At 39.1% G+C, this 11,517-nt stretch overlaps 2 protein-coding genes across 10 annotated transcripts in view; one reads left to right on the forward strand and one right to left on the reverse strand.

The window, feature by feature from the left end:
* The window catches only part of LOC122717026 (cell wall protein IFF6), a 45,658-nt gene extending 41,446 nt beyond the window's left edge, over nucleotides 1-4,212 (forward strand). For all 9 annotated transcript variants that reach the window (XM_043940679.1, XM_043940678.1, XM_043940680.1 and 6 more), the window contains one exon: nucleotides 75-4,212. In XM_043940679.1, coding sequence (XP_043796614.1) covers nucleotides 75-2,662 — 2,588 coding nt within the window. In that variant the 3' untranslated portion in view covers nucleotides 2,663-4,212. The remainder of the gene's footprint in view (nucleotides 1-74) is intronic.
* Nucleotides 4,213-4,714: 502 nt separating this feature from the next.
* On the reverse strand, nucleotides 4,715-10,896 carry LOC122717216 (ribosome biogenesis protein WDR12 homolog). Its single transcript, XM_043941058.1, has 6 exons — nucleotides 10,184-10,896; nucleotides 9,579-9,826; nucleotides 9,226-9,415; nucleotides 8,082-8,283; nucleotides 6,230-6,424; nucleotides 4,715-6,081 (listed from the first exon to the last, which is right to left on the reverse strand). Exons 1-6 carry the CDS (start codon nucleotides 10,237-10,239, stop codon nucleotides 5,920-5,922), a joined length of 1,053 nt encoding a protein of 350 aa, XP_043796993.1. The 5' UTR covers nucleotides 10,240-10,896; the 3' UTR covers nucleotides 4,715-5,919.
* Nucleotides 10,897-11,517: the final 621 nt, after the last annotated feature.

An 11,517-nucleotide genomic window follows, 5' to 3' on the forward strand; every position in this document is an offset into this window, starting at 1 on the left:
GTTGTTACATTTAATAATCCGTACGATCTGCGATGGTATACATTTATATACGTATCTCTCTTCTTTCTTCGCAGTGCCTCTCTCGCAGTCCCTGGAGAGCATCGACAAGGCGGGAGGAGGGAGCGCGGAGGTGACCAGGGAGGACCTTCTTCGGTCGAGAGTGGTGGGAGGTGGCCGGAAAGGCGGCGCGGGGGGGTCGCAGGAAGGGAGGAACGTTTTGATGCCGTGCGACAACGGGCAATCGTACAGCGTGTCGCAGAACAAGATCGTCCACCTGCCAGGGCCCCTCCCTCCACCCCCACTCCCGGCCCCGGACAGGGGCGTGGGGGGAGCGAGCAAGAACGTGAAGAATCGGGTGAACGAGCTCGAGTCGGAGACGCAGCAACGAAGCGGGCAGAGAAGGAAAGGACTCGTGTTGAATTTAACCAATCAATTCGAGGCGGTGAGCAGCAAACCATCCTCGCCGAGTTCGGATCCGGAGGAGCCCACTCGGAAAGCGCCTCACGCGTCCCCGCTTACCGCTCTCTCCGTGAACGAGAACGGGTTCGTCGTCCAACAAAATCAATCCTGTTTATCTGCGTCCTCGTCTTCGTCTTCGTCGTCGTCGTCGTCATCATCGTCGGAAAAGCAAAACCTGTGGGATCATTCTCGAGACTCGAGAAGGAAAACGGACGAGAATCGAGGCGAGTGTCTAGTCTGGACCGACGCGTGCGGTAGTGGTAGTGGTGGTAGTGGTGGTGGTAGTTGTGGTGGTGGTGGTAGTGGTGGTGGTAGTGACGATGGTAGTGGTGGTGGCGATGGTGGTGACGTTAAGACGAACGGAGAAGCGAGCGAATGTATCGCGACGACGACAACGAGCATCGCTACGACAACGATAACGACGACGACGACGACTATAAGCGCGACGTTGCCGCGAAGAAGCAAGAGAGAAGGAGGGGATCCGTTCAGCGCGCACGTGGATCGAGTGTTCGAGCGGGAGGAGAGACAAGGGGAGCAAGCGAGCGGTGTAACGGCGACGACGACGAGGGACTCGCCGAGCAGACAGAGCTCTTGGAGCAGTTACGACAGTGCCGTGGTCCTCGAAAACAACAACTCGGTGCACAGTTCCTGGGCCACGTTACCTTCGAGAAACAGCTCGTGGGGCTCGTACGACATGCGGCCATCCGACCTCCTCGGTTCCAGCGGCCTCTTCCCGTACGACAAGGAAGATATACCTTGGCATCCGGGTACCGTGAAACGTACGAAGCAGAAGCTCGAGGAGGGTAACGCGTCGTCGAACAGCGTGAAACGCGTGTGCACGCAAAATTCGGACGGGGCCGAGGAGGAATCGTACAATCCTCCTGTACTTTTGCATCACGCGGCGTCCCCGACGCCGCCCCGTAGAAGGGATTCCTCGCCCGGCGGCGGCGGCCATAACAACAATAATCGCAACTCGAAGATGGTGGATCCGTTGGTCGTAGTTAGAAATTGTCCCAGCCCCGCGAGGGGGATCGATATCTCGCCCTCGTCCTCCTCCTCCTCCTCCTCCTCGATGATCCGTCATGTTGGAAGATTGTCGACCAGCGCCCCGGCACCCTCCTCCCTCTCCTCGGACTCGGATTTACCCTCGTCATTGAGATCGTGCAGGTCGGAGAGCGAAACGTCGTCGAGTCCTTGCGTGGTCAACACCACTCAATGCCCTTCCGTCAAGCATCACAAAATGGTTCTCGAGAATCTAAACAACACCAACAACAATAACACCAACCAAAAGTTGATGTTCAACAAACAACGTTGCCTGTCCGTCGACGACTCACCCGGCGAGACAGAGTGCTCGCGAACCAATCCTACCAACGTTGCGGCCATCGCCGTCACAACCGCCGTCACTACCGCGGCGACCACTATCTCCGGCCTCGTGAAGAATCTGAAGAAGGAGTTCGAGGCGAAGTCGAGCAAATTGGAGAAGAGTCCGGAAAGCGGCAACAGTTTCGAGAACGATTCCTCCCCGATCGTATCGTATCCATCGTCCTCGTCCTCGTCGTCATCGATGATCGTGATCGGTGGTAGCGGTTGCGGTAGTGGTAGTGGTAGTGGTGGTGGTGGTAGTAGTGGTGGTCGAGGCACGAAAAGAGACGCGAAGATTCGAAGCTTGCCCTCGTCACCTGTTATTCCGCACGACGAATCCAAGATTCAGGCCTCGTCCGAAACCAAAGAGAAGAAGGGAGGAGGAGGAGGAGGGGGGAAGGAGAGCGCGAATACACAGCAGGAAAATTCGGAAGACCGGTCGGTAAGGGTTCTGGTCGGTAAATACGAGGTCGGTAAACCAGATTTGAGAAAATCGACCGAGATCCAATTGCGGGTGCACAGAGACAAGGATTGGGAGTCGATCGATTCGCAGCAACAGCAACAGCAACAACGACACGGCAAGTCGTCGAGAATTACGGCCGAGTATAGCAGAAGATCGGCACCGATCCTGATCAATAATCATTCGTCCTCGTCCTCATCCTCCTCGTCGTCTCCGTTGTTCGGTGAAACGGCGCCGGAAGCACCAGGCAGGCCACCAGTCCCATCTGCGGGAACCGGGTCCACGGGTAATAAGAAACAACAACAACATGGCAGGACGCATCCTCTCGCCAGGCTGCAGGTCAGGCCTAGGCACAGCAGTCCGGTTTATAACACGATGTAAAAAAGAAAAAAGAAAGTAAAACGAAGAGAGAAGAAGAAGAAGAAGAAGAACAAGACGAAGAAGAAGAACAAGAAGAAACGTTTATCGATTTGGTTCTCTTTCTCTCTCCTCTCTCTCTTTAACATTCTCTCTCTTTTTCTCCCCCCCCCCCCTCCTTTTCCTCTCTCGAATTTGAGCGCGCGTACCTGAATACACGGGTATGTTGTCGTGACCACAATGTGAAAACCGCGTGATCTCTGTACGATGCCAACGAGACGAGAATCATCCTGTTCGAGCTCGACGACGAATCGACGGGGACTCGGATATTTGTATAGATTTGTTTCCCACCATCTTCGATGTGTACAATTTTACCCTATTCGGCGAGAATGTAATCTATTTCTGAGCGACGATACGACAGAGCACCCGTATTTTTTCGATGCATATTTCTTCGAACGGGTAGGGTGTTGAAACGACGACGACGATGACGATGACGACGGTGATGATGATGATGATGATGATGATGGTGATGATGATGGTGATGATGATGATGATGATGATAGTGATGATGATGATGATGATGATGGTGATGATGATGACGATGATGATGATGATGATGATGATGATGATGATGAACTTTTCTTCGCGCGTTGGAAAATCGTGTTTTATCCCGCGAGTATCGTTGCTACGTAATTTCGTTCCGATTTTTATATCCGCGATAATCGAATCGAAAATTCCTTCGTGTTCAAAAGCGATAAAAAAAAAAAAATATTCGAAATGAGCGATCGATGAGCGGAAAAATAGTGAATAAATGGGTAAATAGTTTGTTGTGAACGAGATGATTAGTCTTCTATCGAAAATTCGAAAAGATACAAGTGCCTTGTCCTACCGTCGACGATTGTATATGATCGTATATAGATATATTTGTAATAAGGCACGTTCAAGGTCCTTTTAACGTTTTTATGTTCCTTCTCACACGTCAGACGCGTGGTCTTTGGCCTGCTCTTCGTTATTTTTTAAGCTGGAAATGCAACAATTCTATAGGAAGATACGAAAGAAGAAGAAGAAGAAAAAGAAAACGCTATTATTCCTACGACGTGTCGTCATCCGTAGATCTAATAATGGGCTTGGAATCAAACGTGATGTTTGCGGGGGTTGGGTCGCGCAAAAGTTGGAGCCCGGCGGTGAGCTCGGTCAGGCTGTGAACGAAAGGTCCGGGCCTCCCGCTATCTCGCTCAAATACTGGCTCTCCGGCTCCTCCTTTTGTCATTCGCGTTGTGATCACCGAGGCGTATGCGAAACACAGAGATTCTATATGATAATAATAATAATATAAACAAACACTTCGGAACGACGACGTGTAACGTTAACCTGTACTATTTAGCGTATTTTAGAGCGAACAATGTGATTAGGAATGGTGCACAGTATGCGAGGAGACGAAAGTAACGAAAAACCCTCTCTCTCTCTCTCTCTCTCTCTATTATTATTTTTTATTATTACTATTATTATTATTATTACTATTATTATTATTACTATTATTATTATTGTTATTACTATTATTTTTATTATTATTATTTTTTTTATTATTTTTTTTATTATTACTGTTATTACTATTATTATTATTACTACTATTACTACTAGTATTACTACTACTACTATTACTACTATTACTATTACTATTACTACTATTACTATTTCTATTACTACTACTATTACTATTTCTACTACTACTGCTACTAGTACTACTGCTGCTACTACTACTACTATTACTACTACTACTACTACTGCTACTACTATTATTATTACTATTACAATACTATTACTACTACTACTACTACTACTACTACTACTGTTACTACTACTACTACTACTGTTACTACTACTACTACTACTACTACTACTATTACTACTACTACTACTACTACTACTACTACTACTACTACTACTACTACTACTATTATTATTATTATTATTATTATTATTATTATTATTATTATTATTATTATTATTACTATTATTATTATTACTATTATTACTATTATTATTATTATTACTAGTATTATTATTATTATTATTACTAGTATTATTATTATTACTATTACTATTATTATTATTACTATTACTATTATTATTTTTTATTTTTAGTATTATTATTTTTATTATTATTATTCCCTGTTCGAAAGAGTCGTTTCGAATCGTTCGAACGATTCGATCGGTTCTGGCTATCGTTCGATCAATCGTTATCGATTATATTCAACTATCTTTCTACTCTGTATATCGTGTGTAAAGCATAGTCGCGCGACCCGAATTTCTTTCTCATATCGTATCTCGTTTTTCGTTGTTCGATTCGATCGTATCTCGTGTTCTCGTGTCTTTAGAATCGTATTTTGTCCTTTCCTTCGACCAGTGACGATAATCGCCTATCGAATGTTTTACCGTTAATCGCTAGCTCGAAAAGTACAATGAGGAACACGGCTCGATATCAACGTTCGTCATTCTTAGACATATCATCGAACCGTTCATTTTCTTATTTGTATTCGCAAAGCCATGTCGACCAATTTTATACTATAATCCCGATATTGATCATAATGATGATGATGATGGTGATGATGATGATGATGATGATGATGGTGATGGTGATGATGATGATGAATGCGAGGCTCGTTTTTTGATAAGATGCACCGCGACGACTGTGTGTGTAGAAATATATTTTATTACCGAGATAATTTTGCAAATAATTTCTCGATACGTTCGTTCTAACCGCTGTTTGTTGTCTCTCGGCGTAACATCCGAGGCGTGAAACGATCCGGATGTTATCGAAAAACTGTAACAAACACACTTGAATTAGAATAAAAAAAAAAAAAAAAAAAAAAAAAAAAAAAAAAAAAAAAAAGAAAGAAAGAAACGTTACATCGCCAATGCTGCGCTTCACATATCGACTCGATGCTCGAGTACGATGACGTTTCTCTTTTCTCGTTTCTCTCTCCTTCGAAACGATAATAATATTCCATTCGAGTTGAATTATTTAAAAAAAAAGAATAAAATGGCGAGAAACGACCAGAGTGCTTACGTAAACGTAACAAACGTTTCTCACACGCTCTTAAGAATAACCCATCTCCGCTATCGAGAAATCAATATTCTCGATGATAAAACTTAAAAATTTCTTTGCAACCCATTTGCCTTCGATCTGAACATCCGAACGACGGATGGGAATAGAAATAAAAACGGAGACTCGATTTGATCCGAGAAAAAAGTGTTTTTAATCATTGGTTAGAATTAGATCAACCCGGCTGAGCGTCGATCTCGTATATCCTTTTGCCAGCGCAGAACGCGAGCTGCGATACAATGCTGATGGACCGAATTTTCTTCGCGTGTTTCGGATTCACCGGACCAATGTCCAAACTGTACGTTCCACCTCGTAAATTCCTGATCATCGCCAACGTCTGCCGAAGAGACAATCGTCGTCATCATCGCGCGTGTAACAACACAACCCCACCTCCCCCCTCGCGTATATAAATATATACACGTATATGTATATATGTATAAAATCGCGAGCAAACGAGAAATTTATGCGTGTATATGTATACTCACGGCGTGGGATCGCAAGTCGACCACCCTGAAGAGATTGATATCCGTGCCGCCGCAAGCGATGAACATGCTCGACACGTATTTGCCGCAATAGAGAAGGGAGGAATAACTGTCGGGCATCAAGGAAACGAGCAGCTTTCCGCTACCGTAATCCCACAATTGGATGGAATTCTCCCTTTGCCACGAGCACGATAAGATCTGTTCGCAGTAGCTTGTTTGTTAATAAAAAAAAAATAGAAAAGATACGGAGAAAAAATACCGCAATATCCGATTCCTGAATTGGATCGTTATATCGGCGATATTCTTTTGACAGGTTCTTTTTTTTTTTTTGTCTTTTTTTCTTTTTTTCTCTCTTACGTTCGATCGTTTCTTTTGCGTCGTTTTTTACGCGTCTCGATTCCGATCCGTTTTTCCCCTATATTCATCTCGCGTGATTTTTCGAGATTTTTGCGTGTGATTCGTTAAAATTGAAACGTTTTGTTGTGTGCTTGGATCAATTTGGGGAAAAAATTTGGAAAATTTAATTTTCGGGATATATATATATATAATTATAAAATTAAATATATTATAATTATATAATAAAATTATATATAATTATAAAAATATAAATATATATATATATATATATATATATATATAAATCGAAAGGAGATATTTGAATTTTTAAAACGGTCGGTTATTCTTTGTTTCGTTCGATAACAGTGGTGTGGATTTAAAATTAGTCGACCTAAAAATGACCGTCGCGGCGACGTGATCGACGACGTTCGTGTTTTTAAGAATCGCACGCTTCCGACACATTTGTTTTGAACTGAGAAAGATCGAAGGAGAAAGACTATAGCTGCTTTTTAAATTCGATAAACACTGCCAAACCGCTATTGCACTTTTTCGTTTTATACATTTTATAGGTATATATATATATGTATATATATATGTATATATACGAGTATGGATTTTTGTTCGGATAAACCAATTTTTTTGATGGACAATTCGAAAAAACGGATTATTCGGGGGGGAAAAAAAGAAAAAAAAAATGTAAGATTACGAAATATATTTATTCGTGTATATTTAACTATTATTATTATATGGTGACGAAAAAAAGTTGATTTATATGCAACGAAAATTCAGTGTTGTTGTTTGAAGAAAAATGTGTAATGTTTATATAAATTTTCAAAGAATACATACTGCCATTTTTCAACGTCTTTTTATTCTCATTTGAAAAAAGAGCTATAGAATCATTCTTCTGGTTAATCGCACGTAATTATTTTGTAAAATTTTTCTCTCCTCTTGTCTTGTATCCCTTTCTCATATTTTTTTTTCTTTTTTTTTAATCAATTAGTTAATATTATACGATAACAAAAAAAAAAAAAGAAAAAAGAAAGGAACAATTAGAATTTTTTTCTTTTTTTTTTTTTTTATTACGTTATTAAAAAGAAATATCGTTTAAATTTATCGTTTCGATACGATTTATTTATTTGCGTAACGTGTTTTTAATTTTCACGATTGGATATTTCGAGATTCTTCTGTGATAATATCTGTTCGTTGGTCTATAATTTAAAGAAGACTAATAACAAGATAATCGATCGTTTGTTCATTCACCAAAGATGAAATATCGAGACAGTAAAAATGAAAAAGAAGGTCGATAAAAATCTATTTATAACAAAGGAGATTAATTTCCGATTTATCGATCGAATCAAACTGACCCACCGTTTACTCGCATGAGAATCGACGGTCGGTAAAAGAATATTTCGCCAAATCGATCTGCGACTTATCGGGAAGAAGAAAAAGAAAAAAAAAAATTGCCCCGAACGAAAGACAGGTTAAAATGCAAGAATACAGAGAGAGAGAGTTGGAATACCTCTTTTCCATTCTTGCTTATGTCGAGTCCATCACCGCACATATGCACGCCCGATATACGTCTGAGCGCGTACGGTTGCCTCGAATCCCAAAATTGAATAGTATTGTCCCAACCGCCGCTGATCAACTCGTGTGCCGATTTTGGTCTGAAACACGCGCTGAACACTCTGGATTTATGACCGTCCATAACTTCCAACGACTCGCTATGATAAATAACAACAATAATAATAATAATAATAATAACAAAGATAAATTAAATTCAATATCTCGCTCATTGTATCATGAGCTTATTATCTCTCAAATTGCTCGAACGAATGGTTTGTCCGATAATCGATCATTGATTGGCTTGAAATGGGAGAGAGAGAAAGTTAGCGAAATTATTATTCGTAATAATTAAAAAATAAATGTGAACGAGCGTTACAGCAAATACAGTATATATAATACTGCTTAAATCGTCGTTCCTTTCGTTCTGTGCGCGTGTTATGCCTACGTGCCTTCGTCACGAACTTTACTCGTTTTGAAATGCGCGCCACATCCGTTTGATCGAAACAACCCATTACTTCGTCTTATATCGTGGAAAGTGGATACTATAATAATATCATAATCTTTAAACGTAAGCTTCGATTATTCGGAAGAAGAAAGAAAATAATAAAAATTTTTCGTTATCTTGGATAATGATAATAATTTACAAAAATAAATACCGATCGAGCAAAGTTATTTCGATTTTTTATATTTGCATGATAAATTATACGATAATTGCGAATTGTCTGTGATATATATAACATGTGTTTTTTATAATAAGGAAGGAAAGTTGGATCGTTGGAAGTTGTGGATGTTCCCTTCGGGAGGGGAATCGGATTTTTGAATCTGGACGAGAAAAATATTTGTAAGTAAAGCGATTATTTATTCGGTTTAATCGGTTCGATCTGGTTTCGTCGAATTGGATTACTGTCGCGTTTAACTTAAGATCAAGGTCTTGATGATCGAACGAATATGAAACGCGTGAAACGATAAATATTTCTCATCGTAATTTCAATCGTAACACGTTTACAAATCGCACAAAGTATTCCTCTCCTCCGTCAACGACCGTTACTTCAATCGTAAGCGCGAGAGAGATAACAAATGTGTTTGTAAACACGACAGACCTTGCGTGAAACACTCTTTCTTGCATTTTCGTTTCTTCGTCGTACATGATGAGCTTCGCATCGTCGCCCATGGTTACGAATTTTGGTAGATATGAGTGATAAGCCAAGCCTAGAACCTGCCTGTTCTCCCGTATCGTGTAAAGGCATTGATTGGTCGGATAATGCCAACACTTGACGCAACCATTCGCATCTGCAACGATCGAACAACGCCTGGATAAATAATAAATTAAAAGAAGGAAACGAATGAAAATTCGGAAGAATTTTTCGGAAGAAACGAAGCTCCATCCGTTGTTTCTTCTCCGTTTTATTATCTATATCAGAGAAAATATTAGAAATTGTGGTGTAGCACTGACAAGTGGCAATGACGGTACGCGAGATTGGATAAGATTTGCGGACAGGCCTGTGTTTAACCGCCGTCACCGGACTTTGCTTCTGCATTATCTCGGTATCGCGCAACACGAACTTTTCCTCGCTCGTGTTCTGATTCTTTTCGCCGTTCTGATGCAATTTGTACAATTGCACCGCGCCATCCATCATGCCTGCCGCCAAAAAGTCATGCGTCTCCGTGTAACATAAGCAAAGAATATCTTGATTGCATTCTCTGAAAAAAAATCATATTTTTTTTTTTTTTCAACAAATCAGAGAGATCAATTTTAAATTAAGAGAAATAAAAGTTTTTCCAACATCTGAAGTATATAATCTCTAATTTATTTCGTTGTAGAAAGTTACGAAATCTTGTTATTGGTTTTTTTTTTTTTTATACGAAAAACTTAATCATGTACATACAAATGTAATAAATTAATTGATCTTCGATGATGCACTTTGTAAATAAAACAAATGAATTTTTATAAGGTGAAATTCGATATTTAATGTTCGATAATTTTTTTTTTTTTTTTTTTTCTAAATCGAAAATAGTTTCGAATAACTTGCTCTATTATTCTTTATCTTTGTTCCATACATTTGCCTAAGGAGAGTTATATTATCATCCATATAAATTTTCGTTTCTGGATCCATCGCTTTTGTCAAGGCTGACTCAACTCCATCGACACTGTTAGTAACATTATAGTTAAAAAATCATGTGTGTGTGTATATATATATACAAATAATGATAGGAAGTGAAATGGAATAACAAAATGTTTGTAAAAATAACTTTTATACGATAATGTACAAAGTGTCGTCTGTGTGTCGTTACGAATGGTATTATACCGTTGAGATTAAAAAAAAAACGTACTATTCTAGATAGAATTTGGTTCTCGTTGAAACTTGGGAATTTGTTTTCGATGTTTTGTGTCCAATGGTAAGATATCATGCTATTTCATCAATTTATTAATTTTATCACTTCATTTCATTTTACCACTTAACGAATTCGAGGCTATAAAATTCCCCATAAATTTCGTTGAAATGACGATCAATTTTAGAAAACTTCATGTATGTTTGATGGGACACGTTAAGCTTTCGAACCTTTAAATTTCGTTATATCAGTTTCAAAAAGTTGCGTTAACTTAGAAATTTTCGAATATTTATGTTTTACACATTTAAATAAAAAATAAATTAAAACTAATGTTTTAATAATGTATTCAAAGTTGTCTTATATATAATGCCATAAAGAATACAATGGTATGGTTTAAAATATTAATTAATTTTTTATACTTTTGCGTAACAGATTAAAAATTTTCCAATTATTCTATAATTCTGAATGCGTGTGCTCCATAGATTTTAATGTAAAATGTTTGAAAAAATATTTTGTACGTTAAAAAATATAAAAATTTCCAGTATAAAATCACACGTAATTATTTCAAATGACAGGTCAAATAAATAACAATCAGTCATTTGTCTTATTACTTTATATGTAATTATACAGGTAAAATACAAAATGAACCTATCGTCCAATATATTTTCACGCCACCTAGTCCAGAATTATAAAAATAGCAAACATCGACTAGATAAAAGACATGATTAATCGGATACCGGAACCGTTTCTTGCGCACGTAAATTGTATAGCTCAAATATAGAAGAAGAAAAGTGGAAATAAGGGAGAAAAGGATAGATATATTGTAAAAGCTATGGAATCAGCGCCATCTTCAGAGTGTTGCAAATTAAACAGGAAAAGAAAAGACAAAAAATAATAAAAAAGGATAGAGATAGAGTAAGAAATGATCGTCAATGCCATCTCTCGAATATCAAAGACAATTTTTTAAAGAATCATTTTTCTAAAAATATTCGAGAGATGGCGCTAGTCCTCGATTCTTATTCTATCGCTACCTTTGAAGAGATCCATGATCCTCAAGAGAT

The sequence above is a fragment of the Apis laboriosa genome, unplaced genomic scaffold (genome assembly GCF_014066325.1).
Source record: "Apis laboriosa isolate Shangri-la unplaced genomic scaffold, ASM1406632v1 scaffold4_cov146, whole genome shotgun sequence".
NCBI classification, from domain to species: domain Eukaryota; kingdom Metazoa; phylum Arthropoda; class Insecta; order Hymenoptera; family Apidae; genus Apis; species Apis laboriosa.

Excerpts from the sequence above, each read along its gene's own strand:
- LOC122717216 (XM_043941058.1), bottom strand. The coding sequence starts at position 10,239 with ATGGATCCAGAAACGAAAATTTATATGGATGATAATATAACTCTCCTT. Across the intron at positions 9,827-10,183 it reads ATAACTCTCCTTAGGCAAAT|AGAATGCAATCAAGATATTC; the intron begins GTATGGAACAAA and ends ATTTTTTTTCAG. Across the intron at positions 9,416-9,578 it reads GCGTACCGTCATTGCCACTT|ATGCGAATGGTTGCGTCAAG; the intron begins GTCAGTGCTACA and ends CGATCGTTGCAG.